The 16,291-nt window shown below is 42.1% G+C and overlaps 3 protein-coding genes across 3 annotated transcripts in view; 1 reads left to right on the top strand and 2 right to left on the bottom strand. All coding sequences in view use genetic code 11, as the record gives it.

Annotated features, from left to right (window-relative positions):
- Positions 1–1,295: 1,295 nt before the first annotated feature.
- EGR_07365 (WW domain-containing oxidoreductase) lies at positions 1,296–2,787 on the bottom strand (the record flags this gene model as incomplete). Its single annotated transcript, XM_024496614.1, has 7 exons — positions 1,296–1,502; positions 1,544–1,841; positions 1,880–2,091; positions 2,123–2,371; positions 2,401–2,518; positions 2,550–2,649; positions 2,715–2,787. The coding sequence occupies 7 exons, from the start codon at positions 2,785–2,787 to the stop codon at positions 1,296–1,298; spliced, it is 1,257 nt and encodes a 418-aa protein (XP_024348993.1).
- A 1,559-nt stretch (positions 2,788–4,346) lies between these two features.
- On the bottom strand, positions 4,347–13,551 carry EGR_07364 (Transient receptor potential cation channel subfamily M member; the record flags this gene model as incomplete). Its single annotated transcript, XM_024496613.1, has 20 exons — positions 4,347–4,481; positions 4,558–4,583; positions 4,665–4,729; positions 5,066–5,297; positions 6,081–6,305; positions 6,382–6,464; positions 6,565–6,817; positions 7,428–7,688; positions 7,762–7,939; positions 8,026–8,157; positions 8,252–8,644; positions 9,618–9,848; positions 10,685–11,094; positions 11,972–12,249; positions 12,359–12,530; positions 12,569–12,755; positions 12,792–12,995; positions 13,033–13,194; positions 13,235–13,400; positions 13,433–13,551. 20 exons carry the CDS (start codon positions 13,549–13,551, stop codon positions 4,347–4,349), a joined length of 3,912 nt encoding a protein of 1,303 aa, XP_024348992.1.
- A 513-nt stretch (positions 13,552–14,064) lies between these two features.
- EGR_07363 (hypothetical protein) overlaps positions 14,065–16,291 on the top strand; it is a gene marked incomplete at both ends in the record, with an annotated part of 8,667 nt that continues 6,440 nt past the window's right edge. The window contains 2 exons of the mRNA XM_024496612.1: positions 14,065–14,145; positions 14,405–14,711. Of these exons, the coding sequence (XP_024348991.1) occupies positions 14,065–14,145; positions 14,405–14,711 (388 nt within the window). The remainder of the gene's footprint in view (positions 14,146–14,404; positions 14,712–16,291) is intronic.

Below are 16,291 nucleotides of genomic sequence, written 5' to 3'. Positions count from 1 at the left end.
ACGGAGAAGGTGTCCGGGCTATTGACATGGCCCAAAAGGCCAGCCCACCCAGCGAGGTAGAAGGGGGCTAATTCGAAGTCCAAAAGTGGCGCCTCACCGGAACCAAGGGACAAACCACCATCGTATTACAATTGTGTCTTCCTTCTTCTTCATGGAAGTCTTGGGGAATTAGCTTTCATGGTAAAATCTGGCTGCTGTTCAACAGTATCTTCCATAAAAGTTAGAATAACATGCAAATGTGCTTTAAAAACGTATAACTTTATGCTATAACTACTACGAAATATAAAATTTTTCAAGGTTCTAATTGAGCAACCTCCTGCCGCTTTTTATGCCCATAAGAAATGATTTTCGTAACTGATTGGACAGAAGCAATTGTTTAAAATGTAGAATCCAAGAAGTACTTTAAAAGAAAGGCGAAACTGTGAAAATTTTTAATTGCTGCTCATCTTTCTAGCCTTTGCGCCTTGTAAGATGTTCATGATGCTTCAACGCGAATTCCATTCTTAGTGTGCAACGATGATCTCCGAGGCTCTGGCCGCTGTTGCTGTTGCGGTGAATTTTACAGCGAATATCTACGGTAAACGTCCTTTTTATGCAAGTAACATACGAGTCGCTTTAATATCAGCGCATAAGAACTCTATAGGACAATCCCCTCGGCTCTCCTGATGTATGCATTTGGAAGAGTCATTGAACGTATATTGCTGCATCGGAAAAGAACGCGACTACTCGCCATTGAACACTACAAGTCCATGTTCCCTGAGCGAGTTCCCAAACAAGGTAATAGTTTTTGCTGCCATATATACGGATGCTTAGCTGAACGGCTTTTCTTATTGATAGTTCAGACATGTGATTTTTAGCGCTGTGCGAATATTTATCACGTAACCACAGTCCAGAACTGATGTTATCTGAGACAAATTAGTCTGCTAATTGCAAAATTGAGACCATCTTCTTCCCTGCACACTGCCGGAGGCAAATGTGCACTCCCATGCGCCCCCTACTGCTTTGAAAGTGGCTAAGGGGGGCAAGAATCAAGAAGCCCTTTTATTCCCTATTATTCTGGCCTCACCAATAAAAAGCCTTTTTACCGATGATATCGCTGGCATCTAACTGTTATTTCCTATTACTTCTAGTGGAGACCTACTACGCAGATGTTATTGCACCTTGGACACCAAGACGATAATCGGCACATCCTGGTGTATTAATGAACCCTTATATCCGTAGTCTGGATACAGTAGTCAGTGTAAATGAACCCTTGTTTTCGCAATCCAAGTTAATAGATCGAGTCCAAATGTTTATTATCTCCATGACGGCAGTTGAAATCTCTCTTCCAGCAGTGCATTAACATGTGTCCAGGTAGCCCGAGTCATTTCTGGGTCAAGTGCTGCCTCCGGTAACGAGACCGGAATGCATCCATTGAAGTAGGGGCTGTCATTCTTCCTACCTCGAGACGTATCAGTACCGTAGTGAAGGGCGCATAAAGCAAGTGTGGCGGCAGAGCATTCCTAGGTAGTAGCGGAAACAGTCAGTCAATCGGTTCACTAACCATACTTTTGGAAAGGGGGTAGGCTAAGAGGCGAAGGCACTTCAACCACCACCAACGCGTCCAACTAGCAGAGGAGATGAGCTTGCTTCGCCGAATCAAGTTGCCTGGGGAACAGACCGAGATCAAGGGATATCGCCTCTTGCGTCGTTGAAGGAATTCTCGGAATGCCAGAGCAAAGAGAACCTGAAGAAATTTTGTATTGGCATAGAGTTGGACACGCCCGCAGATATCCGAATAGGAGGAACGGAGAGGTTCAAGTGCTGGGTAGACGTCGTCCACTTCGGCTATGTTTGTCGCCCTGCGAAAAGAGTCGTGTCATCTAAAAATGCAGGGTACCGTAGAGCTTCACAGGAGACAAAGACCACTGTTGACCTGGTGGCTTCGTTGAGACGATGTTGCAGCAGACGGACCAAGAGAACTTGAGAGAGCAAATTAACCTGCACGACACGATCGAAGCCGTCAGTAGACTTTTGGTTTTCAAAGGATTCGGGAAGGGTCGCAGCCGCAAGGACAAGAGAGTGAACCGGCCAGGACGTCTTATTATACATCTAATCGGATCATATTAGTAGTTATAGTTACTTCAGCAAAACCGAAGATGGATTGCATGGAGCTGAGGTCGAGGTGGGTCCAGAAAAGGGAGCCGTTAGATGGTGAAGGGAGGGGGTTAGTATAAGGGAAACCAAACCATCTACCCGAGGGTGGGTTTCGTGACAGGCAGGTGACTATTGAGCCACGAGAGGCCAGAGATCTTGCGAGGTACGCGCCGACACCGCTTGTACCACCGAGTATAATTATGTACTTTCCAGGGACGTCACAGTCATTAAGAACCTAAGAATGGTGCATATTAATCCATTTACCTCAGCGATTGTCGATAGGTCGTCAAATTTGGGATACTGGGTCGGGTTGCCTCCAGGAGTTCTCAAGAGGGGTAATGCCAAGCGGGGATCAGCATAACTCTGGGCTCCCGTTTTTAAACTTAAAGATGCACTAAAGGGAGATCTCTTACTTGATGAAAACGCTGCATTCCTGGTCAGTTGTGACTTTTAGCCAATGTTTGGGCATGGGTGGAAGAAATAGTTTCGCCCCTATGAGAGGGTGGCGATTAACTACAGTCCCGGATTTCAGACTACAAACACTAACTAGCTGTATGGAGGTAGCTACTTTTTGTAACACACGCCGTTCTCCTCATCTACCTCTGCCTGCCAGTCCAAAGGAAGGACGTCTTCACAATCAGAGTCGAACATTTTTCTGGCCGGATTCTGCAGTATCCTTTCATTGCATCTACGTTTTGATCACTTAAGCTACGCAACAAACTATTGGCGAAGTTGGGATGTGCACAGAGACTACTAAGTAATACAATTGGTTAATTTTATCCATATAAGACCGGTATTCCCTGTAAACATTAATGTCTAGCACACCTTTTCATAGAGTAATGCGAAAACTACCCAATGAGATGAAAGGAAATGCCGGACAAGGCTCATAGATTAACGAGTGGAATTTGCGCCTGTACGGTATTGTTTTTCTTCATTCGCATAATTTCAGTATGTTTATCGCATTGACTATTCAGTACCCTTATTTTGGGCTCCTAGTGAGGGAAAATTTTGAATCGTCAAATTATTTCATCCGTGGTAGAGTTAATTCACCCAATAATTAGGAGGATTGAAAACTATTTCAAAGACAAAGAAGCTTCTACGCTATCAAACGGCTTAGCTAACTTTACATTTAAAGCTTTTGTAACCTGTCTCTGACTTTATGTAACCCCATAATTTATTCAAAACTGATTTGGTAGCTGTATTGCAATGCGTTGGTTGTTTGCATTACTCACGGTTTTGGTAGAGAGGCCATAAGGCTCTGCGACTTCCCTAAAGGCGAAGAAAGGCATAATATTTGGGTAGAATAAATACACTCGACAAGCAGAAGATATTAGGCTTACTGACATGGCACGAAGGCCAGCCCACTCTGAGGGTTACAGTCCCTAAGACAAAGTTGCCCTCTACTAAAACCGACCGCTGAACCAGCATCGAACGTATTACAGAGGGCTATGATGAGTCCTGGCAATTGTAGTCGTGCCTTATTTTGTCTTCAAGGAAGTCTCGGAGCGGCACAGTGTAATTAGCAGGACCAAGATGATAAATAGTACAATGTAGCCCCCAGGGGCTTCCTTGTAAGTGAAAGGAGACATAGTACTCGGATAAAATGTACATATTCGTCGTACAGTAGCGCTTAATACTACTGACATGGCTCAGAGGTCAGGCTCGGAGAAGAAGATGCATTGGCGGAGTCCTTAATTGGGCCCTTACAAAACCAAAAGTTAAGTAAACAAAACACTTACTGTAGCACTAAAGTTCACATTTTTGTGCATCTGAATACAAATTTCATTGGATTGCAGGATTTTTCTAAAATGACTCATAGCACCACCTTGCATTACATTACGATAACCACAATAAAGTTCCCAAGTGGATTCGTTTTTTGTGTATCATGATCTTCAAATACAACTCATTCCCCTTATTCGCCATTCTTCTCTTTATCACACCTATTCACCATGATGATACAAACTGATTCCCATTTTATCCAAAATGCAGGGGTTTTAGCGATCTATTGTTGAATTTACTTCGCAATAGCACAGGATGTGATCTAATATGATGGGCAGTCAGGCTAGTTTATAGAAAGTAAGCTCTTGTTGGCATAAAAATAAATGGTTTTCCACATTGAAAGCACTTTATTAGTTAACCTGAGCAATTGTAATCAGCAAAAAGTAATAGAAAAAACCGCAACAAATTGCAAGGCACGAGGCAGTAGGAATTCACTTTTTGGTCTCTACTTGCCCGAGCAGTTGCTGTAACATACTTTCCTGATGCTTAAGAGAATTCTCAACTTTGGATTCCATCGCAAGAATCCTCTTATGCAAGCTCCTCTGCCATACGAACGACACCTTATGCTGCAACGAACACGAAACGTTGAAGTTTTAATTTTGTCAGCAGAATCTGATTTAAACCACTACAAATGTCACTTACAGAAGGGGTTCCTCTCGGTGCCGATGCTATAGATTTAACGTCCAAAAATTAGTAGAGATGTTTGTAATAGCATTAAAGGTGAGGAAAAATGGAAGCAAGTTGCTTACCAGATTGTGGTGCTGGTTCGTCAGGTTGATTTTCTGACGCCAGTGAATTGCGCACTTCCTTCACCCTAATGCAATTGTTAGGGAAAGAAGCAGTTCACTCTCTGGTTATCCATTACACAGCACTTACTTTGCGTCACGCTATTGCTGACTTTCATGTCCAGCAAAAGCAATGGAAAGAACTAACGCAAACTAAGTCAGGGGCTATTCCAGGGTTTTGCAGAATTCTATTTATTTGTGTGCTCTCGATGCGCTTTTCTAAAATTTGCGGTTATTCCGCTGTATTTTCCAGTAGAACGCCATTCGTTTGTCACTGTAAATTTAAATTTAACAGACATATTTGACCAAGTAATCGCATTTTGCCGCTACCACTAACCACGACAGTACTCCCTTTAACAACTTACATGCGATAAATTTTGGAGATTTGATTTGTATCTTCAGAGGCTTCCTGTTTAAGGATTTGGCGAATAGTCCATCGCTCCATCTGAGTGATGGAGTTCTCAAAATTTTCCGTCTCCTCGTCTCTTACCTCCTCCGCTGCCTCATTGTCCCCCTCTCCCTCACGCTCTACATACGCTGGAGTGTCACCGGCTCCTTCTAGTGCGTATTCATTGCCTTTATTTGCTTTGTGCTTCCCTGAATGTTGAGAAAATAAAGGTATAAATTCTAATCATTTGTGTGTTTTCACACATTCTACTGAATGCTAGGTACAAACCCTCTCAGAGCTGTCTATTTCCTTTCTTCCCAGTTGATTTGGGCATTTGAAGACTACTATTTTCCTGAGTCGTTTATTTTAATTTTATGCGGAACGACATTTCCGCACGAGCATCGGCTGTGAGGCGATCACATCATACATGAAGAATTTCAGTAGCATAAATACGATAGAATACCCTTGAAATCCACCTCATCTTTGAGGGAGGACTAGGAATAACCTCGATGGATAGATGATGCTGGTTATTGCCAAGCGAAGTTTGAGTTTATTATTGATGGAAATAAATTATTTGAAAATAATTATGCTCAAACTAAATGCAAAAATCCATTCTTATGTGCTTTAATAATTTTTTGCCGTAGTGGCTACCGGATTGTTTCAACGTGTGGCATTAACAATCAAGATGTTAAAACACACTTTTGAAGACTCACGTGAAATACAAATCAAATAACTCCTTTTTTACATTTACACAGAGTGAATATTTTTCCTAGAAAAGTGGTAATTTACTCTTGGATTTACCATATAACCAGAGAAATTTGTTCTTCAATTTGTACAATTTGCTCAGAAGCAAACCGTGCATGAAGCCTTTAATAAAGAAAAAAAATGCTTGTTTTAATAAAAGAGCCTTAGTTGGTGACCAAAAAGATTATTTTTAAGCAGTAGTGGTAATCCACGCTTGACGATAGCGTCATTTTTTCAGGGGAACTTACCCTCTCGAAAAGTGAAACGTCGACATAACCTGATGGAAGCATTAAGAAGGTAGGCCACGCCCTCCAGAAGAGCTTGGAGCAGGCTGAAGGGTGGCGGGACCACCGGCTTTGCCTCGTACTCCACCAGCAGATAGTACATGGTTGACTTCCAAAACTGCGTCGATTGCGTTTCAATCGCTGTAAACACGTTGCTAAAGTGAGACGCAGGGAGGCACTTAGTAACTTCTTGATAAAAAAAATATGAAACAGCTGTGTTCACTGCATTCACTTTTTGTTCTCAAAAAAGTTAAAGAATTCGGACCCCCCCTCAGTGATAGAAGAATAACGCTGTTGTTCGCCAACCAGATCATTTTCCCTATCATCCGATTCGCAGGCAGGAAACCACTATAGTGGTGCAAGCCTGTCAACCAATTAAGCGACACAAATTCAGGTGATTTTTTGTGATGAACCAAAGAAAACTGTGACAAAGTGCGCTATCTTGTACCTGAAGATAGCAATCAGCAGATTGATAAGCAGAACAGCGACGATGAGCATGTAGACCGCGAGGAAGAGAGGAGCCAAGAAGTTGTACATGGGGCAGGTAATGCCATCCGCCTTAGCCGGATCGCATTGCTCCATCTTAGCTGGAAAAAAATGCACGTAAATTGTTGAGCAGAGAATGACGCGCTTGTTCGTAGATATGGCCAATAACTCAATGAAGCCATTTGGATACTTCAGCAGTTTAAAGAGAATGGAAGCTGAGATTTTTACAGAAAAACATCTGAAACAGTTTTGAAGTATTTTTCTCACTTTTATATTCCTCTTAAGCAGTATAATTCCATGAGCTTAGAAACAACTCCGAATTAAACAGCCATAAATGGGGCATCACTAACAAGACCTCTAAATGGATGGTAAAAGAGAAGTATTTAGAACCCATGCGCAATAATCAACATTATTAGTTACTTATCAATTAAATAATGAACCGATTGCACCATTTCAAGTTGTTATTGCTATCATGCACCATGATGGGACAATACTACTTAAACATGGCATAAGTATGTACTGTTCGTGAACCGTTTTCGAACTTTCCCGATTAAAATGTACCAAAATAGTGGTGTAAATAAAATTCCAAATGTTTCACTGTTTATTAAAAAATTTAATGCAATGAGTTGAAGGCATAATGAAAGTATTTCTGCCTTAATATTTAAAAGTCAAATGATAAAAACTCCTGAGTTGTTATGGTACCTGCCATTCAGAAAAAAATTAAGTTGTACATCAACTTCCAAGTCAATAGGGGTATCGCATAAAAGAATCAGCAGAAAAAAATAGAGTTGCAACTCTTGTGATCAAAAGGAACACCTTACTTACCTTCAGACTGTTCCAGAAATAGTTCCCCATAGATTCGGTAATAAGGATAGTAGAAAACATTTTTAAGAATTTCCGGCTTAAACTCCGTCATATAGGGAAATAATAGAGCCTGAGTTGAAACTCCGTATGGCAAAAGAAAGATCAGGAGAATAAAGAGGAATATTGACAGCTCCACCAACATTTGGAATATCATTACCGAATTGGGGCCGAGTTTGCGATTCACTGAGTAGAATTGGAAGAGTCGAAGAAAGTAGAATACGACTAAAATGCCAATGAATAATTAAAATTGCGAAAAATTGCCCAAAGATGGAGGTGACCAATGTAATCTGCTTACAAATGACCGAGTAAAAACTCTTGGCGACAATGTAGCTACGATCCCATCCAAAACGCAAGCAAATAGTAATCGCGCTGGCAACCATTAAAGCCAAATCGTAGGCGTGCCACTTGTCATTGCTCAGCCAGCTGCCCAAAAGAAAGTAAACCGAACCCCTTCCGTTCGCCGTTTTTATGCACTAAAGTAATGGGTGGTCGGTAACATTTAGCTTCCAGTGTGATTAAGTGGTAAATTAGAAAAGTTGTTTCATCAAAAATAACTCACACTTCGTATGGTTTCAATGCAGAAGGCGCCAAGGTAAGTCATTAGTATGGCTTCTAGTATAGTCACAGAATTCGGTTTCATTCCAAAGAGAAGAGTATACGAGAAGAATGCCAAAAAAATTACATAAAATACCTGAAAAGATAAAAGCAGCAATCAATATTAAGGAGAAGGATTCTCAAAATCGTCGGGTATTGCTATTTACTTAAAAAATTTCAGTACAACTTACGGTATGGATACAAAACTTTGTTCGTGGAGCACAGTAAAACATTCTCAGCTTCGTCGCCACCGAAACGGAGGATTCATTAGGGTCGGCCTCTATGTTTGCATGCTTGATTTTGCCTTTAAGACGTTGGATTATGTTCTTTTCTGTGGCATTGTTTACCAGTTTGCTGTTGGACGAAAATCCAACGAGGCGTGTGAAGATTAGGGGCGGACAGATGTAGGCGAGAACCAGTGAGAAGATGTTGGCGTGTACCCCAGCGCGCCATTCAAATTGGATGGCATGTTGGCAGGCGATGGAGGAAATGAATTCGAGACAATTGGCTTGCATGGCCAGAGGCATGCATCTGTGATGACCCCAGGTCTTCAAAGGACGAACCAGGAGGTATAGTGCTCTCCACTGCGGGTTTAAAGTTAAACACATGGTAAGAATAACACCCGTCAGGAGAAGGGTACTGTGCGATAAAGCAATATCTGTTCAAGCATAGTCTTAAATTACGTGCTATCTTCGGCCTCCGTGAGTTTTACCATCCCCATTTGGGCTCTGGGCTACTCAGGGTGATACAGAATATTAGCTTGGACGACTACCCGTAAGACATTGTTGAGTGGTAGCAAACAATGCTCGCAATGATTTTAAGATGCTCTCTCTGAAAAGGGCGAATTGATACGAATTTCTCCCTCGAAAGCACTTTTAAATATTTGAAGGCAGGACATAAATGCAGTATGATTTAATAGAGTCAATAAACGTATCTTCGAGATCAAAAAAGCCGCTCTTTGCATTTATTACCGGTTAATTACATTCTGGGGAACAAGTGTGAACTTTTTGCGCGAAAGCTTACTTGCTACAGTGAAGAAAATTTGGCGTTTTCTCAGCGCATCATATACAGTTTTAACACGTCTTCTCGACCAATCAAAACTGAGTCACGAAGTCGATTGCGAATCTTTTATTGGTCAGTTTCAACTGAATTAGCTAGCGGACCCACACACACTCACTTCGTCTCCGTGCATGACACGACTTGTGAAGAAAAGGCCTCAACATACCATTTAGACTGTTTCTGCAAAGGCCACTCTTGACCTCGTAGCAGTGAGAAGCACGTGCACGCATGTGACAACATTGCGTTCTTCACCTCCATAATGGCCTTTAAAACTTCAAATAAAAGTGAAATAGGTAATTTTACAAGCATTCGCCAAAGCGTCAGCTACAACCTTCCACTGAGGGCTACCGTGAAAGCGCTAGCCCAATGCCTGGACCAATGTTTACTGCGATGACTTTTAAACCTTTTTCAACTTCGCCTTGGTGTTGCGTTGCGTTTGGGGAACACTGAATTTCCAGAAAAAGTGATAAACTATTAAGAATGGTGAGGTTAACGCACTCGTGATTTTGAGTAGAGGAGTTCAATCATCATCTTGACGGCCTGTTCAAGGTAAGCTTTTTGATTGGCAAATGCCAACCGACCCTCGGTGTTGTAAAGAGGTAGAGTTTGAAGCATTTTCCCGTAGAGATTGCATCCAATAAGACCTAGAGCCACGGCATCATCTGCGTTGCGCCAGAATATCAGGGCCAATTCGTTTCGGTCGTTCAGCACGGCCCAGATGAATAGTTCCTAGAGAGTGAATAGAAAAATTGCCCTTCAATTTATCTTTCATTCACAGTTACTTTCCACCTATTTAGCACACAGTCAATTGGTACCTTGCATGGAGGTACCACAGGGTAAGTCTAACATTCTCCTTGATATTATTGATAAAGGTGGATTCCATAAAGCTTTACCTGTAACGGATTGGGAAAGAGGATTCCTTGATTGAAAGGCTAAAATAAAAAAGGGGGTTCAAATTGAAAGAGCTTCTGAAATTTTTACATTGTTTTCAAAATTGATTTCAAATGTGTTGGTCATCGTTAACTGTGATTCTCCCTTACTTGTTTTAAGTCGTCTGAATTAACATCTACACGGGGCGTTCAGACTGAACCGGGACTTTTAACTACACAAATTCTAAACAGTCTGCTTCTGTGGCAGTACTAGATGGATTAGTGAGTGAGAACCGTGCCCTGTTACTAGTGGTCGTCGTAAATGTCATAGATCAGTCAACGTCAGACGTTGCTCATCAAGATGGCAGGCAACAGTGTCGTGTTTTGAAAGAGCGTACAGAACAAACTTGTGGATACCTCTCTGCACTATTAGAAGACTTCAAGGACAGTAAGATGTAGTGGCAAGAGCCTCAGTCGCTTGGCGGTAAGACATTTGATGAGACGAAGCGAAATTATTAAAGATGGCAGTCATTTTGTACGCTATTCTTGTGAATGAACATTCAGATATGCATGTAATGCCCATTTCCCCTTAACCCTCATCAAAGAACTGCATAAAGGGCAAATCTTTTTATGAAGGATGTTTGGGTGAGCAAAATTAGTCGCGAAGTCCCACAATTTTGCCAAGCCACCACTCACCGTAACCTCCACATATAAGGGATGGTTGAAGGAGCCCAGAAGTTTATTGAGCAGCCCCTCTACAGTGGGTAGGTTGATCCAATCCTTTGGTTTCTCCTTATCGCGTCGGATGAGCATTTCAAGCATCTTGTTAGCCGTGTCAGAGGTTTCCGTTTCACTGACCAAAATGTTGGCAGTGGTGGCCAGCAAGGCAGCACGCGTCAGGCTGGGCTGGGTGTGTTTCACCTCCACTTTCAAGCGCTCCAGACAGCGTCGCATTACCGAGGGATCCTCGAGTTCATTGTAGAGACGTGTGAGTGTACTGACATCCAGGTAGGTCGACATCTCCACCAATTCCTGCTCGATTAGGTACTCAGCAAACTCGCTGCGGTTCTCCAGCAGGGCTGCTGTCATCAACCTGTTCAGGTGGTCTTTGTATCGTTGTGAAAGAGGGAAGATGTTTAAAGTCATTTAGCTGTATTTCACCGCAGGAAGAGAGTAAATTTGAACACAAAAAGGTAGCAACACACTCTGGGACGAGACGACAGCGCGAGGAGGAGTTTCATTTCCATGCAACTATGATACTGAACTTCCAGCTTTTAGTTGAGTTTGTAACAATGTTATTTTACACAGTACTAGAAGGATCTTACTGAAAGAATTGTTCCAACCCTCTAACTGATCTAGGAAGGTATCACTTTTGCTATCAGGTGCTAGGAAGCAATATCATTTAATGTTTCAGTCAATGGGGTCAGTTTGTACTTTTATGAATGGCTAGTCGGTGGTCAATGAGGAAGCAGAAGTGCGTTGGACAAATGGAATTCCTCTTCCCGCAAGCGGTGCTCTTCCCCAATGCACAAGATACAGGAATTGTCTGAATGAGCTATTAAGCTGCATCGAAAAGTGCACTCGGCATAGTTGAGTAAACGACCAGGAAATCACAGGAAAGGAACTGATGGCGCAGATGTTGAGTTTGATGTTTCTTACAGAAATCACCAGATTTAAGTTGACTGGTAGGTATACTTCCAAGGTAGCGCACTTGCTAAACTGCTATTTATTTAGACATATCTTTAACAAGTCAAAATCTTTAGTTTGCACGAAATAGACTTCGACTTTGGTGGTATGACTTTCTGGTTACACATAGGGTCTATCGGATCCTTCGCTATATCTATAATGGACCAATCTGGCGTATTCCTACAAAAAGGCCATTTAGCATTCTCGATAACACAATTTAGGCCATAGATAGTCTTACTACTCATGCTTAGTGACTGAGATACCTACTAAAGTGTAAGACGAAATCTTATGGCTTACATTTTTTAATTGAAGATCGAAGCCTTCCAACACCATCAGGAAAAATCTTCTCCTTAACTACATCAATACGACCAAACTTGAGTGCAACCATGAGTTGGTCGGCGGGATTAGTGGTTGAACACTTGATAAGGGCATAAAGAATTGCTCTATCGAAGCCTGCTTCAACACTTTCCTCGTCTAAGTCGAAGCAGCTGACAAAGTTCTCATACTCCATCATGGTTTCCAGTAGATGAATGCCTTGGTCGACTGTCCACTCGGGATTCCTGTGACCGACCTCACTATCACGAAGCAGAGTGCAAGCATTTCTCGCAGCTCCGAGATTTGCGATGAAGAGAAGTCCTTTGAGCTGAGGTTGCAAGCGATGATAAGTCAAGAAAGCATGCTTACTTCTTGTTAATGCGCCAGCAATACAGTGCTCTGGACAAAATATCCGCGGCTTTACCGGTTCCAGCACAGATAACAATCGGAATCCCGACCTGCATACTTTGGACTGCATTTTCTAAGATGTCGAAATCTCCTCCCACAATTATTCGAACCACTGGTACCCCACAGCCTCCATCTAAAAAAAAATCTCTGAGGGTTTTAACACGATATTACCTTTTCTTGGAGTTGCTATGAGGCATTCCAATTCCTTTCGAAATTGTGAGACTTCGCTACATCTAAAGCTATTGCGAAACCCATCGTCAACGAAAATGTAATGGGTGTGATTTTTGTTGAGGGAGGCAGCCTCATTTTGCGGTGTTTCACAATCTATGCAATATTTTAGGTACTGTGGCCTTGTGTACTGAAGAGGAAATTAATCTACATAATACAGTATTACCGAAAGCCTGATAAGTTTATCGCGATTTTGAACAAAACCCCAAGGAGCCACACCGATGCAGCGAATTTTTTTAGACATTTTTTCACTCCGAAGATGGTAGGAATCTGCGCTAGAAATAGCGTCACTAACAACATTGACAGCTCCAAAATTAAGGCCATGGGTAAGTATCCAAGCATTTGTGGCAAATACAGCCCTTATCAGGCCCTAAAAGATTTTAACACTGTTAGAGACAAAAAATTACCTCACAAAATATGTCCTTCTTCTTTCCTTCCAGACAGAACGTACCCATTCCACCAATGACGGAAATACAGAGTAGAGGGGAGTTATTTCCCAAAAGGCCCCAGTGTTTATTCATCAATTCGATAACATCAAGGGGGTTGTCATCATCAGACAAACGAACGAACTGTAAAAATTAGATGCAGTTAGGTATGAGTGCACCATACCTCAGCGGATTTGTGTAAATTATGGGCTCCCGAAAAGAATTTTACAACTCCAAATGCATTTGTGGAGCCGATTGTCCTTATGACGTCCCTGGACCATTCATTGCTTGAGATTAAGGAACCATTATAGTGATAATGATTGTGCTCCAATTCACCGCAACCGCAACGCCTCATAAAGTTAAGAAGCTAATTTTAACTTACGAAGAATCTTCCCCAGTTTTATCAGGGACGAACTTAGTGCACTCTTTAAACGAAAAAGAACTTCGAATAAAGTCTTCTTTTGCTTCAATATTCTCGTTCGCTCTTGAATCAAGAGGCATGGCAAATATGGCAACAATTGGATATGCGATATTTAATTTGCCACGATCTAGAGAACGACCTTTAAAGTGGACTAAAAAAACATTTGTTCCATTGGTATTAAAGAAGTTAAAGAATTGCTGAAGCCCACAATTGAAAAAAATTACGTAATTAATCATTTAAAAGCTTTTGTTAATGCCCATTACTGTTCATAACCAGTGAAATAGGCAATCAGATTGCTTTTAATTTGCATTTTTAAGTGATTAGAGCATAAAATAGTAATCACCTATTCAAAAAGTAAATTTCAAAAGAAAACCGGTGTTAATGTTGTAACTTCGCATTGCACCGTAGATATTTGTAAGACTTCCTTAAGTTATGTCACTAATATTTGAATACAAAACTGGCTGGCTAAGATGCAATACCTGGGCTAGTAGACTTAGTATATGTGTTTTTATGCATGCGCAAAACATAAGAAACTGCTATTTTAGAGTTATGATGAAATACTCACTAATATCGGGATGTTCTGCGTAATTCATATGCACTGTAAGAGCACCGCTCGATATAAACACAGGAGGCTTTTACCAGGGTGGCCGCATTGGATAAGCTTTTCCCAGTCTGTCAATAAATATCTCCGCTTAATTATCAACTAAGATCAGGTACGAAAGTTAGTTTAATCCCACGAGTTTGTTTTTTGACTTAATTGGAATAGTTAATTATGCCGGTTTTACTACGTTATTTCCATGTTGATCTTCCTCTGGTTAAACCTTCTATTAATCGCCTGACTTTAGGGCTACTTCTGCCAGATAATTGCTTTTCGTGCACTATGTTTTCGTACTGGTGCTGATCCTTCTGAGGTGATCTTTCACTCCTTTGTAGCTAATGGATTCAAACGGCTTACCGGCTAGTCCCCCTGAAGTTGATTATAAACCAAGTCAGCCACAGTCACCTCAAACTGACTACTTTGGCTGGCTGAAGTCCACACTTTCTCAGTCAGCTGATGTGTGGAGTCACATCAAGCGTGATGTTTCCGAGGTGGCTCAGACTGTCGCCGCAAGCGATCCCCTGACTGCTGCCAAAGGAACCGCCACTTCTGTTTACCGCCAGTTCTCTGATGCTCTTCATACTCTTCAGCAAGAGGGTTCAAAAGCTGAACCACCTCCATCTGATCCAGTCGCCTCAACTGGTAAATGTACACTCCCATATTTATATTCGTTTATTTTGGTGCTTAGCTGAAATTTCTTGCACTGAGGAATGCGATTGAACGTATAAATCTTTTTTATCATTGAGAGCGGTTTAATATGAACGTATTCAAGCATAGTCAAACTTGGTATCATAGTTCTCGGAATAGGTTATTTGCGTGTGCTCCCCCCCACCCAACAACCTTGAGTGCTTTACCTGCCTGAAATGGAAAAAGAATGGCTACATAAAAACAGGCCCAAGACAATGGCAAGCAAGCAAAACATGGTGTATCTCGCGCTGGCATCCTAGTGCACCTAGCCTTGGGGAAAAGCACCGAGGATAATTGCTCTACCTTCCAAGGAAGTAGGAGGTGCTGCAATCAGACGCATAGTGAAGTGACTACTTCTGCAGCATCGAAAGAACAAGACCTGATGCACGCTCTGGCATGCTACAGCACTCCATTGTTATCGCATCGCAGTTCACCTGGGACATTTAATTAGTCCGGATTCTGATGCCAGTTTTGTGTAGTGATCAATGAATGTATCACCGGCCACAATAAACTCCAACTTTTGTAGTCCACGAAACGTAGATCAACCCACCAGCTAGTGCTCAAAAGGGTCTGAGCTCCAACACATAACAGTGGCCATAGCATTCGTTTCTGCCACTGTGCATTTAGAGTGGCGTTTTCTCCTTAACTGAATACCCGAACAGTGTCAGAACACCCGTGAACTTGCAACAGCATAGTTGCAAGGCTCTTGCTGCGCGATTGCATTCCGACAAACTGTGCTATTATCCGGTGCCTGAGCACGACCCAGGTCATTTTTTTTGCCAATGAGTTGCACCAGTGAAAATTGCAAATCAAGCGATGATCACCTGCCAAATAACAAAACGAATGTTGCGATTGTTCGGCCCCAATTTCCAACTATCAGTGTTTCACCACAACCACAGACGCGCACTATGGCCATGGCAACTGAGCAAACAAAATGCTATAGAATAATATATGCGGAAACATAAAGTTCTAACTTAATGAGAGTTGGCAATGGATGCATTTTAGTGCTCGCAAGGCGTACGTAATGTCACAGACTGCCGCCTCAACTATTATCATCGATGCGACATTTATTTTTATCGGATTGGCTGCACTGCTATCAGCCTCCTCACAATACAATTAGTGAAGGTAGCAGACCTAAAGCGATCAAATGAATGCCTCACTGGCGAACTGACTTTGTTCACGTAACAGAGTGAATTCGAAGGATAGGTCTTGCACGGTTGGGGTAGTAAATCTCCTTGTGTCACTTTCTCTCATCTCCTCTCAGTCATCTCATCTCTTTGGATGACGTTAAGTGTCCCTCTTCGTGAATTCCGTGAGGGACAGGCATCCCAGTTTAGGAGGAACGGCATCATGTTATCACATTTGCCCTGGTTGGTGGTTGGCAATCCTACAGCCTCCCCACACTTATTCCCCCTACTACCGCATTCACAGTGCGTTCACTTCTGGGTGCAATAGGTCACTCTCTGTGATGAAGGCCTAGTTTTCTGCGACTTTCTGCTCCATTCACCCACCATACCTCATCAGACAGCAGACGG

This window comes from Echinococcus granulosus, assembly GCF_000524195.1.
Source record: "Echinococcus granulosus chromosome Unknown EG_S00075, whole genome shotgun sequence".
Taxonomy (NCBI): domain Eukaryota; kingdom Metazoa; phylum Platyhelminthes; class Cestoda; order Cyclophyllidea; family Taeniidae; genus Echinococcus; species Echinococcus granulosus.
This window is presented reverse-complemented; position numbering and strand designations above follow the sequence as displayed.